At 38.5% G+C, this 15,100-nt stretch overlaps 1 protein-coding gene across 1 annotated transcript in view; it reads left to right on the top strand.

Moving 5' to 3' along the window:
- Positions 1-1,054: 1,054 nt before the first annotated feature.
- The window catches only part of LOC135463652 (mRNA-capping enzyme-like), a 32,065-nt gene continuing 18,019 nt past the window's right edge, over positions 1,055-15,100 (top strand). The window contains 10 exon segments of the mRNA XM_064741016.1: positions 1,055-1,109; positions 2,448-2,579; positions 3,680-3,789; positions 4,428-4,531; positions 6,554-6,642; positions 8,199-8,274; positions 10,235-10,265; positions 11,770-11,878; positions 13,715-13,833; positions 14,679-14,782. Coding sequence (XP_064597086.1) covers positions 2,504-2,579; positions 3,680-3,789; positions 4,428-4,531; positions 6,554-6,642; positions 8,199-8,274; positions 10,235-10,265; positions 11,770-11,878; positions 13,715-13,833; positions 14,679-14,782 — 818 coding nt within the window. The 5' untranslated portion in view covers positions 1,055-1,109; positions 2,448-2,503.

The raw sequence follows: 15,100 nt of genomic DNA on the forward strand, positions 1-15,100 counted from the left end.
ACAAGTCCAGAGTTCAGATCAGCGAAGTGGACCTATCCTGCGCCTGCTTTTACATCAATGAAGGCAGACATGTTTATACGCAGCGTGGGAAATACGTTTTATATAGCAAAAGGTATTTCGTGAAAAAATGGGCTACCAACATTTTGGTCGTCTGAATATAGCATCAAACCGGCTGTTGGGCGAAATGAGAAAAAAAAAAACATTTCAAAATAATATTTAACCGTGTGTTTTACGTATAAATAAACATTTCAATTCAAAACAAGATATGACAAAAATGTGCACAGAATTGACAACACCTGACTAAAGTGTGTTCAAGGAGAAGACTACATAAAATGATGCAAATATCAAACGAAAGAATTGTTTCAGGACAAAAACTAAGTGAAAACACGAAAGTATGGTGGTTATTTGAGACCACCTATTGGTATTTATTTATTTATTTGATTGGTTTTTTTACGCCGTACTCAAAGAATATTTCATTTATACGACGTCGGCTAGAATTATGGTGGGAGGAAACAGGGCAGAGCCCGAGGGGAAACCCACGTACATCCGCAGGTTGCTGGAAGATCTTCCCACATACGTATTGGTATTTATCATCTTCGCATAATACAGTTCTATAAAGGACGTGATTGATGTCTAATAAATTTATTTAATGTAAATTTGATGTTTACATCCAACATATACAAATAAATGGTCCCAAATACCGCCCATGCAAAACTTGTTTTCAAAACGTTTCTTCTCATGAAAGAATTTTCTGGCCATATTTACACCTAAAACGTCTGATATTCAAACATTCTGTGTCAGCCAATGGACTTCTACTCAAATATATAGTTACGCCTCTGCCTTGGCCTGAAAAAAATTCTAACATACAGGTACATCTATATATCTACAGACCAGCGAGACTGCAGTTATTTGTAGTTTTCTTTAGACCAGGACTTGTCATTTCGAAGGGCGGTTGGTGATCAAGTCTTTGCTGGGCTCTGGTTGTTAGTTGGTCTTTATTGATCACCTCCCCTGAACAAGCTTTCACGACAGGGGGCGCTGCTATTGCAGTTTCGCAAATCTGGGTCGTCGTTGAGCGCGGCGTAGGAACAATATTGTTCCTTAATTTTGTAAGATATTGAGGATCTTCATATTTTTTGACGACCTGTAATCGGTACTGAAATAGTCAGTGTCCATCATGATGTGATGATCGCCATATTCGAAACAAATTTGTTACTGTCTCGAATTGTCTCAGTCACTTCCACTCTTCTACACTGTTCTGGACAACAACAACAACCCAACAATAACAACACCACCACCTGTCAAATGTCATTTTGCTTTCTGCATTTGAAACCCATGAAAATCCTCAGTTGTTGTCCTAATTCTTCGTTTAAACCATGTTGTTTTATTATAACGCATCTCGTTTTGTTATAACGCATACTATCGATGTATAAGTGAAAACAGTTTTTGACTACGACTCTACACCCGAAATAAATGAATAAATTGTCTTCGTAATTTTAAGACCAAAGCTGACGCATTTTGCTGAAGTGTCACTGTGGTGGTAAATCCTTGACCAGATACCTTTAACCTTTAGTATGTCATAAATTTATTTTGCAAATGAATTTCTGGTTTTCCAACATTTATTTCTAATTCGAGCCCACAGACATACGCGTACTCTCGGTTTTACTCTTGTGTTATTCTGGCAGACGCAGTGGTGATAATATTCTCAAAATAGCAAACAAATTAATACGAAACTCTGCTTCAGGGTAAGATAACTTCAAAACTTAGCTCGTGGAAGAAAACTGTTTTCTGTGCAGAATGTTCTGTTCTCTATATCCAATTATTATCAGGCTTAATTCTTAGAATATCGTCCATTTGTCTTTACCTATACCTTACCATGTTTTTTTAACCTCATCTGGCAATAAGTCGCATCAGCATTTTAGGTGTCTCACAAGTCATGCAGATTTGAAGGAAACAGAGTGGGGAATTTGCTGGACTGAATATACATCTCGCATAGTCAGCTCTATTGACTTTACAGCACCATTGGCAGGCACCACAAAATCGCATCTTATGGCTGTGTTAGTTTGCAAGAACCCACACCTTATCTCTCTAAACCCCTTGTGAACTTGTGAGACTACTGATATGCAGACTTAGCAACTGCCAAAGGCAAATAAAGTGCCTGGATGTGTGCGCTCGCAAATAAATAAGAAAGAAACATTGTTTTGACATTTACCTGTTGTACAATGCCATAACTCACACCTAAATGCTGCACCTTCTAATTTTGAATTTTTATCTGCTAAACTTGGTTTCTCTTAAATTCTGTCCTATAGCTGCTTTATCTTAAACAGCTAGGCAATCACTGGCATCAGGAGCAATGGTAGATATGTTAGCCTTCGAGGTGTAAGTGAAATATTTATGGGTGTGGTGATAAATTTGAATTAAAGAATGAAGTTACTCTGTCGTTTCAGGCAGTGTTTTGTGTTGGAACATCTATAATGCGGTAATCCTGTATGTATCAGTCATCATGAGTTGGGAGAAAAGAATGCTGAGTATACCACCAAGGTGGCTCCACTGCCCGAGGAAAGGAAACCCCATTGCTGGTGAGAATAATGTATAAAGTTGCTTCAGAGTTAACTCTTTTGATGCAGATCAAATACTGACTTCCTCTCCGGTCGTACGTAGAAAAATCTGCCAACAACCTGCGGCCAGTAGTGGGATTACCCTGTTATCTGCCCAGTTTTCTTCCCTGCTGCCATTGTGTAAGCGAAATCATCTTGAGTACGAAACACCAATCAAATAAATAAATAAATAAATAAAATCTTTTGATGCTAACAGCATCAATGGATTACAAAGATGTATTTGTCATATTGTGTTCCGTAAAACCCTCCACCTATTGGTTTCATTTAGAGGTTTGTCAATTAGCTTTAGATATAATTTTGGGGAATAAAAAAATTCATGAAGACAGATAAACTGGGCTGTTATCGCACTGTAGTCTACCAGCTTTATGTTTTGAGGCGTTGCTGAAATCGAATCCAGAATATACTGTATTTCATGCCTGAAGTTGAGAATTTTTCAGGTGACACTTTTTTTAAGTGAGACATTTTTTCCATATTGCTATTGATACACCTTATAGTATACACGGCCACTTAAAATTTCTTATTAGAAAACATGGCATCAAAAGTATTTTATAGAATTTATTCTCTTGTGTGAGTACATTTTACAAGCCAAACTTAAACACGGAGAGTGGGATATAAAACTGTAGATAAATTTAGTGTGGTATGTTGTATGATTTCTGAGATTCACATGATTGTACCTACAGAAGGTTCGTGGTGTACTTTGGGTAGCCCAGTTAGCTCCTCCACCCATAAAGCAGAAGGCAAACTATAACGGAAAAGCTCTTCAGCACAGTGATTTAACACTAATCCATTGAATACTGTAAATAACCTAAAATTTCGCCCATGACAAAGTTTCTCCTTTTATCTGAGAGTTCTGTTGCTCTTATTAAGTTGTTTTGATATTTGTTTTGAAGGTAAGGTGATATAACATGCATATTACAGCCAAAATTATAAGTTTATTCACCAAAAGTATTATTTTTTTTTACCTTTATTTGCCTCCAAAATTGCACTTTTTGGAGTGAAATTCTAGATTGTTTATACAAGAAAACTACATGGGTTTTTTGATAGCAGCTTTTGTGTTACAGGTAAATTTCTGCCTTTTAAGACTCCCCTGAATGCCAAATACAATGACCAGATCCCAGACGAATGTCGATTCAACATCAGTATGCTGTTTAGATCCTTGAAGATGTATAATGTAAGTAGTACAATGATACCTGCATACAATGTAAATTAATTCCTCAACCTTTTCGCATATGAAAGAGCAACTTTCGGTGCAGTTTATGCTTTTTTATCATTAGATTTTGGTCGCCAAAATATGGCTGCAGTATTGCTGATGTGGCGTTAAACCATAATCATTCATTCATTCATTAGATTTTGGAGACAAATCTACTCTGGTTGGATTGGCCAATTTCATGGCTTCACAAACAGTGTAAGGTTAAAGACTGTACAGGATAGTGCCTTCAGAATATGCTTGGATAAACACCTTGTAAACATATGAAAAGGTTGAAGAATTACAGTACCACATTGTTTGGCAGTGATGTTGAATTTCTTGGTAAACAAATTTAATTCAAAGTTATTTTGGATTACACAGTTCTTGTTGCCTTTCACTTGAGGCACACATTATCTTTGACTTAATGTACACATTAAAGGCCAAGACAGCACCTGGCTAAAACATATTTCAGCCGCAAGCAGCTTTCTGAAAAATATCATATTTTATTATTTTAATGAGATTTCACAGAATAACATGTAGAATAAAATGATAATACTTCACAATTGGCTGGTGTGAGTTGAGGCAGCTATCTTGTATCGAGCACTGTTTTTTGTGGGTTGCAGGTAAAGATGGGACTTTTGATAGATCTGACAAACACCAAGAGGTTCTATGATCAGAAAGAGGTGGAGGAAAACGACTGTGTTTATGTAAAGTTACAATGCCGAGGGTGAGGCACCAGTGGTGACATTGCTTTATATTACATGCCTAAAGATACACTGTAGCTATCCCGTTGACTAAACTTTTTTGGCTTTGCATGATCTCCTGGGCCCATTTAACGAAGAAATTTGTATCTTGTGTCATGCATAACGCAGGTTCAAACCTGGGTGGGGTCACCAAGAGGTGAGAGCAAGGAAACGCGACTGGTTGGCCTGGTGTTAGTGACTGGGTTAGGTGTCTTCGGCATGGTACTTCAGTGATGGCAGGACGGACTTGCCCTGCTACAAGAAGACAAACCAGTATATGTATACACACCTAGTGACTCCTTGTCATAAGAATGAAAAATTTGTTAAGTATGACATTAAACTCCAGGCATACAGACATATACATATGCGTAACACGGCAACATTCGTGTGTAGTGTGTGCACATGGCTATTGTCAGATGCACACTTGCATGTATTTAAGGTAGTAGTGCAATAATTTTGTATTTATTTATTTATTTGATAAGTGTTTTGCGCGGTACTCAAGGATATTTCACTTAGACGACAGCGGCCAGCATTATGGTGGGAGGAAACCCACCACCACATGCAGGTTGCTGACAGACCTTCCCACTTAAGGCCGGAGAGGAAGCCAGCATGAGCAGGACTTGAACTCACAGCGACTACATTGGTGAGAGGCTTCTGGGTCATTATGCTGTGCTAGTGCGCTTACCATCTGAGCCACGGATAGCTTTGTAAGATGTTTCCCAGAGTATAGAATTCCCCTCTTTCCCATGGCTAGCACAGCATATTGACTCAAAAGCCTCTCACCAAATTGGTTACTGGGGTTGTAAATTCAGCCCATGCTAGCTTCCTCTCTGGTTGTGCATGGGAAGATCTGCCAGCCATGTGCAGATGGTCAATGGTTTGCCCAGATTCTTACCACCATAATGTCATCATATAAGTGAAACATTCTTGAGCACTGCATAAAAATGTCAATCAAATAAACAAATAAATTTTGTTCCTGGCTACAGATCATTATGCATCAGTTTGGAATAGGAACACCAGTCTGTTGGATTACTGAATAATACATGTACATATGTGGGAAGGTCAGGCAGAAACCCGCAGATGGTCGAGCGTTTCCTCTGGGCTCTGCCCGGTTTCCACCCAGCATAGTGCTGGTCGCAGTCATATAAGTGAAATATTCTTGAATATGGCCTTAAACACCGATCAAATAAATAAATAAACATTTTATAATATGATAATATTATTGGTAAATTTCAAAATATTATCATTAGACTAGTGTTAATTACGTTGGGTATAAATCTGACTGACTGTCCAAAAACTAGGTATTTATAGTGTTTTTATACGATTTTTGATAACAGTCAACAGTGCTGTCTGATGTGGCCTTGCTTGAGGTTTGCTTGAGCTCGCTGGCATTCCATGTATATCAAGCATTACAACGTAGGAATATTCAGCAGTAACTTACCAAAGGTCCGTGGTTTAAACTGGGCACTCCAGTTTCCTTCACTCATGAACTAGTTGCTGTGTTATAAAGGAAAAATTGTAGAGTTTGGTGTTGAAAAGCTCTCAGATAAATAAAGTAAGTCAGATTTGCAAGAAGTTAAGGAATGACCCGCATGACCTTATTGATCCGTGTCGACACGATATGGCTGAAATACTGCCGATGTGGCGTAAAGCCGTAATCATTCGTTCATTGATCAATGGTCTGTCATCTGCGGTGAAAACGTCAACTTCTACGTTGTAAATGACAGATTTACCGATTGATCGATTGATTGATTGTTGTCTTGCTGAAGATTTTTTCACTTTATCATGGCAGTCTGGTTTATGAGTGGAGAAAACTTGAGTGCCCGAAGTAAAACTACCCTATTTTACCAGATACCTGACAAATATCGCCCAAACAGGGAGAGCTGGGTTTACACACATGACCTCACTGGTCATGTGACTGATAGTCGCTAGCTCCCAGAGATATACTAATGATTGATCTAAACCATTTGATCTAAAATGTTATATAATATTTTGTGATCCTTCAGCCATGGAGAAGCTCCGTCAGCTGAAACCACGAAGGCTTTTATGGCACTGTGTGAAAAATTCATCCAACAGAAACCATTAGAAATAATTGGTAAGTATCAGATTTGTTGTTTGTATACCGTTGCAGTCCTCATGTTTGTAAAGTTGCATCCAAAGTGAAGCTGTATGCAGATTATATGCGTCTTTCAACTGAATCCAACCTAATGGCAAATGTCAGCGGGCAGTAGAGAGTAGAACAAATGGGGCTGGGTCTGAAATATGACACAGCACACTTATTGAAAAAGGCAGCTTCGGTAGCCTAATGGTTAGATCATCCACCTCAAAGTTGGGAGGCCCGGGATCAAACCCCGGGTCGGGTCATTGAAAAGATTTTTAAAAATGGTACATGCAGCTGCCTCGCTTAGTGCTCAGCACCAAGATGTTAGAGCAAGAAAACATGGGAAACTTGGTCATTATAATGTGACTTAGTAGGGGTGTCATGTCTGGTTTCTTCAGCATGATACTTCGGTGAAAGCAGCACTTTGGTAGCATGAACTCGTTCTGCTGCAACAGTACACAGTACAGTAGATGTACCAACACCTAGTGGCTCCTCCTAGTCATATGACTGAAAAAACGCTAAGCATTCCTTCATTCATTCATTCACTCATTCATTCCTTCATTCATTCATTCACTCATTCATTCATTCATTCATTCATTCACATGGAAAACTTTGTCAGCACATTAACTTATGGAGAAGGGGAGGGGATTGCTGGTTTGTCCTCCACCCGCGACATTGTTAAACATCCTGGAGTAAGGTGCTAAACGACCCTTAATGTCCGAGTCCCTTGGAGAAGACACCTAGTAGGTTCTCCAGACATCTAGGGTTACACATGTGTAAGCCATCAAGTTAAATGGGAAAACTAGATGTACCCTAATTCCTCAACTTTGTCGCATATGAAAGAGCAACTTTCAGTGCAATTCATGAATTTTGGAGACAAAACTAGTTTCGTGGGATTGGCCAATTTCAGGGCATCAGAAAAAGTATAATTGTATCAATCTACAGAGAATAATGCCATCAGAATATGCTTGAATAAACACCTTGCAAACATGAGAAAAAGTTGAAGAAATAGGTTTATACTGTTTTAGTGGCATTTAAAAGTTGGCACGGAAGTACACTATACAAGGCATTGCTTATGGATTTACAACTTCTTGGTTTATTGTCACGACGTTTCGATACAGATACTAGCATTGTTATCAAGTTGGTGACACTTGATAACGATGCTAATATCTGCATCGAAATGTCGTGACAAGAAACCAAGAAGTTGTAAATCCATAAGCAATGCCTTGTCTAGGTTCCTATTGTATTTGACCTAACATTCCGTCCCAGGTAAAAGTTGCTCAGTTGATTGATTCAGGGTTTTATGGACCTTAGAAAGGTGTTCTGAGGTTTGTTTGCAAGGTAGGGGGATAGGGGGCGCTGGGACCAGCACCTAAAATAATATTTTATGATATTAATTATCCACTAAAAAGCATTTTTGGGGGGGACAAAAGTTTAGGTAATTTTTGTACATTAAATCTGAATCTGGCCTTTGCTGCTCTACTCTCACTTGTTTCTTGCCTTTTCCACAAGATTCTAGGAAAAGCCTTTGTCTTTTGTTTGATTTTCAGGTGTTCATTGTACTCATGGCTTTAACAGGACTGGCTTCCTCATCTCTGCCTATCTAGTGGAAAAGTTCAACTGGAGGTAAACTGATATTATCAAAAAACTCTTTCATGAAAGAAAATCTTTCTGGCAAGAATTCGAATGAACTTGTGTTCAGTTGTATGTTTTATTGCAATTTTTTTGTGGGAAGCAGTTAAATCAGGAATGAGGAACATTAATAATTTGAGTCTGTGTGTCTGACCTTCATGCTTTGTTTGTTTATGTATTTATTTGATTGGTGTTTTATGCTGTACTCAGGAATATTTCGCTTACATGTATATGATGGTGTCCAGCATTATTTCATGCTTTGTTTATTTATTTCAGTGGTGTTTTATGCCGTACTCAGGAATATTTCCCTTATGTGATGGTGTCCAGCATTATTTCATGCTTTGTTTATTTATGTATTTATTTCAGTGGTGTTTTATGCTGTACTCAAGAATATTTCACTTATATGGTGGTGTCCAGCATTATTTCATGCTTTGTTTATTTATGTATTTATTTCAGTGGTGTTTTACGCTGTACTCAGGAATATTTCACTTAATATGGTGTCCAGCATTATTTCATGCTTTGTTTATTTATGTATTTATTTCAGTGGTGTTTTATGCCGTACTCAGGAATATTTCACTTATGTGGTGATGTCCAGCATTATTTCATGCTTTGTTTATTTATGTATTTATTTCAGTGGTGTTTTATGCTGTACTCAAGAATATTTCACTTATGTGGTGGTGTCCAGCATTATTTCATGCTTTGCTTATTTATGTATTTATTTCAGTGGTGTTTTACGCTGTACTCAGGAATATTTCACTTATATGATGGTGTCCAGCATTATTTCATGCTTTGTTTATTTATGTATTTATTTCAGTGGTGTTTTACGCTGTACTCAGGAATATTTCACTTATATGATGGTGTCCAGCATTGTTTCATGCTTTGTTTATTTATGTATTTATTTCAGTGGTGTTTTATGCCGTACTCAGGAATATTTCACTTATGTGGTGGTGTCCAGCATTATTTCATGCTCTGTTTTCAGTGGAATATATGCATACTGTATTAACTGCTACAAATATTGTCCCAATTTTTTATTTTGCTGAACCGGACATGTAGATAAAAAACCAACATAATCGATGTATAACTTTTGCATGTTTAGCATGGGATACTTATTCACTGAATTTGCTTCTAACCATTCTAACCATTTAATTTCTTTGAGTTCGTTTTTTATTTAGTTGTTCATGAAATTACATTTATATCCAAATCCCTAATAATGAGATGGTGGGGTCTGTAGCTATGTATGGTAGAATGTTCTCCCCCCACAAGGTACACAGAGTGTGGGTTCAATCCCGGGCTTCGACAAGCCTTCTAGATTCCTCAAAAAGCAGTTTACATTTTATTTTATTTATTTATTTTATTGGTGTTTTACGCCATACTCAAGAATATTTCACGTATATGACTGCGGCTAGCATTATAGTGGGAGGAAACCGGGCAGAGCCAGGGGGAAACCTTCCCATGTGCAAAGCAGTTTACATGTTTGTTAATGAAGATGACTTGTCTTCTGCCTATATAACATGCAAGTCTTCATGTTACACATTTGGCAGTTCATGCTTAACTTTAGTGTTGATGGCAATATTTCATTCCCTGAATGGGTGCCCACATTAGGCAAAATGCGAAAAACACTCAAATTAGCACAATGTGAAAATTTTAGCAGTGTTTTTCTTTTGATTCATTTGCATTTGAAATGGGTGATTCAAGTTTTCTTTTCACTGAATCACAATGTTTTTGTTATTAAGTTGCATATTTAGCCTAATGTCAGATGTGCTTCAGCGATTTCTTGATTTTCAGTCAAATTATGGGAGACAAAAGGGCACCCAAATTAAGAAGCTCTGTTCGACTTTGAATGTGACATTAAACAAACAAATAGAAAAAGGAAAAAAAAAAAAAACCAAAAAACAGATCTTTGTGTAATCAGGTCTTTTTCATTTGTTTTTTTCTTGTTTTTTTTTTTTTGCAGCATAGAGGCAGCAGTAAGAGCTTTCTCAGAGGTAAGAGCTCTTAGTGTGTTTTCTATTCCTGGTCTTTCCTTTAACATCGTACACATGAACGGAAGTTTTAAACAATCAACTGGTCACTTTTTGGTTTTGGAATACCAAGAAATGAGTGGGCAACCTTCAGGCTCTCTGTTCTCATGTAGATGTACACATACATGTGTGTGGCAAATTCTGTGAGTCATCAAATTAATCAGTTACACCTTCAGTCACTGAGTTGTTCTTTTCTGTTTTTAATGAGATTTTTGAGTTATTCTTGTTAGTCCCAGGTGAGTCACTGAGTAATTCTGTTCTGCCTCCAGTGAGTCACTGAGTAATTCTGTTCCGCCTCCAGTGAGTCACTGAGTAATTCTGTTCTGCCTCCAGTGAATCACTCAGTTGCATGTGTTCTATTCTGAGTCACTATGTTATTTCTGTTTTGTCCTCAGAAAGTTGTTCTGACCTCAGATATTCACTGAATTATTCTGTTTTATCTTAAGTTATTCAATGAGTTATTTAGTTCAGTCTTGGGCAATTATTTTAAGTCATGATGTTTGTCAGTTTTCCTTATCTGTCCTCAGTGTGTCACTGAAGTATTCTGTTTTGTCCTCAGTGGTTCATTGCTCTAACTGTTCTGCCCTCATTGTGGCAGTGTTTTTGTGTCCTCAGTGAGTCACTGAAGTAGTCTGTTTTGTCCTCAGTGGTTCATTGCTCTAACTGTTCTGCTATCAGTGTGGCACTGTTTTCCTTGTCTGTCCTCAGTATGTCACTGAAGTATTCTGTTTTGTCCTCAGTGGTCCTTTCTCTCTTATTGTTCTACCCTCCAGTGTGGCACTGTTTTCGTTGCCTGTCCTCAGTGTGTCACTGAAGTAGTCTGTTTTGTCCTCAGTGGTTCATTGCTCTAACTGTTCTGCCCTCAGTGTGGCACTGTTCCCTTGTCTGTCCTCAGTATGTCACTGAAGTATTCTGTTTTGTCCTCAGTGGTCCTTTTCTCTTATTGTTCTGCCATCATTGTGGCACTGTTTTCCTTGTCTGTCCTCAGTGTGTCACTGAAGTATTCTGTTCTGTCCTCAGTGGTTCATTGCTCTTACTGTTCTGCCCTCAGTGTGGCACTGTTTTCCTTGTCTGTCCTCAGTGAGTCACTGAAGTATTCTGTTCTGTCCTCAGTGGTTCATTGTTCTTAGTGTTCTACCCTCATTGTGGCAGTGTTTTTGTGTCCTCAGTGAGTAACTGAAGTAGTCTGTTCTGTCCTCAGTGATTCATTGCTCTTACTGTTCTGTCCTCAGTGTGGCACTGTTTTCTTTGTCTGCCCACAATGAGTCACTGAAGTAGTCTGTTTTGTCCTCAGTGATTCACTAAATTTAGTATCTTGTTCTGTCCTCAGCAGGTCACTGAAGTATTCTATTCTCTCCTCAGTGAGTCACTGATGTATTGTGTTCTGTCTTGAGTGATTCATTAAGTTTAGCATTGTTGTTCTGTCCTCAGTGAGTCACTAAGTTTAGTATTGTGTTCTGTCCCTCAGTCACGTCCACCAGGAATCTACAAACAAGATTATCTTGAGGAAATTTTCCGTCTCTATGGTGATGTGGAGGACACACCTTCTGCTCCACCCCTACCTGACTGGTGCACAGGTGAGACCAGTTCTATCTTCACAACCTGGAGTGCCTTAGTTAGCCCACCATTATTTTACTTTGAGGAAGAGTAGAGATAGTGATAGTGGTGCCATGGGCAGTATGAATAGGGTATTCAGTTTGAGGCAGATCCCTGGAGAACTAGGAATACATGGGAAGAGTAAAGTAGTGTTTTACAGACTCGCATTGACACTTGGATGGTACTAACCAGGAATTCCGAATAATTAACCTTGCTATGAAATGTAGTTTTTAATGTAGATCTTTCAGCTGCAGGACTTGTACAAGTGCAAAGACTGACATTAGTAGACATGGTAGAAAGGGAATTGGGTTGATTTGACAGGGTGGGTTTTCAGCCAGTGAATTCCCTCATTTTATGGTACTTGTACTGATATCACCTTAATATCAAGCATATTTATAAAGCCTGGTGCAGTCCACCTTTCACTCAGACATGATGTTAAATATGGACTTAAGTAAAAAAATCTCCAGTATTAAAGCGTGTGGTGTTAAACAACAATCTAACAGTAAATGTGATAAGAGAAGGTTTGTGGATATGAATGCTGTTGTTAACAGCCTTGGGATGAGGAAACCGTGTGCATAAATGTGTAGTGTGTGAAGTCTGAATGCTTAAAAAGGGAGTGTGTTGTGGCTGATTGGTTTAAGACACTTTCCCTCCATTTACTAGGATGTGGAGACGGGTGGGTTTATTCCTGGGATCACAAAGTGATGTTTAACTTGGCATGTTCCTTTCCGTTATTTTTGGTGAAATTTGTTTAACAATAACTTACCAAGAATTTACGTTGTGAAGCAGTATTTTAAGCTTCTTGTGTAAGAAATAACAGTCTTAAAATAATTTGAAATTTTGTCTATTTATTTTATTTATTTATTTATTTGATTGGTGTTTTACGCCGTACTTAAGAATATTTCGCTTATATGAAGGCGGTCAGCATTATGGTGAAAGGAAACTGGGCAGAGCCCGGGGGAAACCCACGACCATCCGCAGGTTGCTGCTTGACCTTCCCACATACATCCGGAGAGGAAGCCAGCATGAGCTGGGCTTGAACTCACAGCGACCGCATTGTTAAGAGGCTCCTGGGTCATTGCGTCGCACTGGTGTGCTAAGCTTTAAGTGTAAGATTGCCCAGTGATCCTGGGGCCTGGCCTTAGACAGGGAATTTTTAGTGGCAATATTCAGTGACTTTCTCAGTCTAGCGTTCGTTAAACACTAAAAACTGACAAGCAGTATGGTGAGCATACCTGTATGTCACACGTGGGAAAGTTTGTCAGTAACTTGCCAAAGGCTAGTGGTTTTTCCACAGGCACTCTGGTTTCTTCCTCACATTATATCAATGGTCATCATACATCTTGAGTACAACATTAGACAACTGTCGGGGCCTCCGTGGCTCAGTTGGTTGGCGAGCTAGCACAGCATAATGACCCAGGAGTCTCTCATCAATGCGGTCGCTGTGAGTTCAAGTCTAGCTCATGTTATCTTCCTCTCCAGCCGTACGTGGGAAGGTCTGACAGCAACCTGCGGATGGTCGTGGATTTTCCCTGGGTTCTGTCCGGTTTCCTCCCACCATAATGCTTGCCGCCGTCGTATAAGTGAAATATTCTTGAGCACGGCGTAAAACACCAATCAAATAAAAAAATAAATTAAACAACTGTCATTAAGTAAACAAATAAGTTAAACAATAATCAAGTAAATGTAAAATAAAATCCAAATCATTATCCATGTTCTGGTTAGCTGTACTGAGGGAAAAATCAAATAAGTTTTAAAATTAAATAGTTAAAAGCTAGATGTTATATGTAAATATATACCTGGTTACTTTTGTTTAGAATCTGACGATACAGTGGATGATGATGGGAATTCTGTAGCCGAGGAGAATTCAGTGTCTGAGGATGGAACTGGTCCAGATGGCCACAGAAAGCGACGGAAGAAAGAAGTAGTGAAGAAGGTTAGTAGCTCAAGTGATCATGAAATACAAGGCTCATACACAGACTTAAAACCTGTACATTCAGCGTATGAAACTCCCAGCTAGAATTTTGGAACAGGAAATGCAATCGGTGCTCCACCGAGATCACTCTTTCGTTAAAAAGGTACATTTTCAGTGGGTAAGATATGGTTAGGTGGGACCTTTAAGAATGGCTGATGTCGACTTTCGGAGTTAAAGCAGCATAAGCTTTTAGAACATCTCACTTTAATACAGATTTTATTTTTGGTAAAGTTATTTGGAAAGCCAAGGATAAACGTTATTATTGTTTTAATCCATTTGGAGGTGATTTTAAAATCCTGGTCATAGTTAAATACAATAAACAGCTTCGATGAACTCTTAAGCTGTATGACATTTACTTCATTTCTCTCGACATTCTGCGACTCGAGAAGGCTGATTTAATGTTTTATCACATTCTGTTGCTCAGAAAATATTCATCACTTTTGTTTCATAACCTAGATACAGCATGCTTCAATAGATAAGGTCTCACTTCTTGTAGTTTCACATCTCAAAAGTAATCTCGCATTACGTCATAGCTGCTGGTGTGCAACAAAGGGAGGTAATACAGAACAGGCCTATTTTCTTGGAGAAATTTGTTTTCTTTCGAAGTTTGTTGATGAATTGTTTTGTGTACATGAACATTTAACTAATAAGTTCCTTTTTACATACCTGTAAGTTTGTTTAACTTTAGGATAGTTATTCCAGATAGTCTGGAAAATTTGTGCCTCAGATATTTGAAATCTCCAAGGAGTATGAACCCTTGAAGTGGCCGTGTAACAACCTGCTCTTTGTGACTGTTTTTCTCACAGAATGCAGTGTTTATGGAGGGTGTAGAGGGGGTCCCCCAGGTAACGATGCAACCAAAGCTCTCTCAGATACAGAGGAAAGTCCAGCAGATGTGTGACTGGAGAGGGTAAGAAGTCCGTAAGACGGGCTTTCAAATCTTTCCAACATTCATGTTCAAAACGTAATACTGGTAGTAGAGGAATGCAATATGCACCTGGTGAGATCTACATGTACCTGGTAAGATCTACATGTATCTTTACCGTCAGGCAATTAGGCCATCATGAAAACTATATTCGACCGAACCTGACCGAACCGAACCTCCAAAGTTTTATAGGGATTTTGATAAATGTTTTTTTGGGGTTTTTTTGGGTTTCAATCATGTCAGTGTTCATTTGGTTAAAATTCCTGTGTTAACTCAACTTCCTGCACAGTGTTAAAACAGTCC

This window comes from Liolophura sinensis, chromosome 3, assembly GCF_032854445.1.
Source record: "Liolophura sinensis isolate JHLJ2023 chromosome 3, CUHK_Ljap_v2, whole genome shotgun sequence".
Taxonomy (NCBI): Eukaryota; Metazoa; Mollusca; class Polyplacophora; order Chitonida; family Chitonidae; genus Liolophura; species Liolophura sinensis.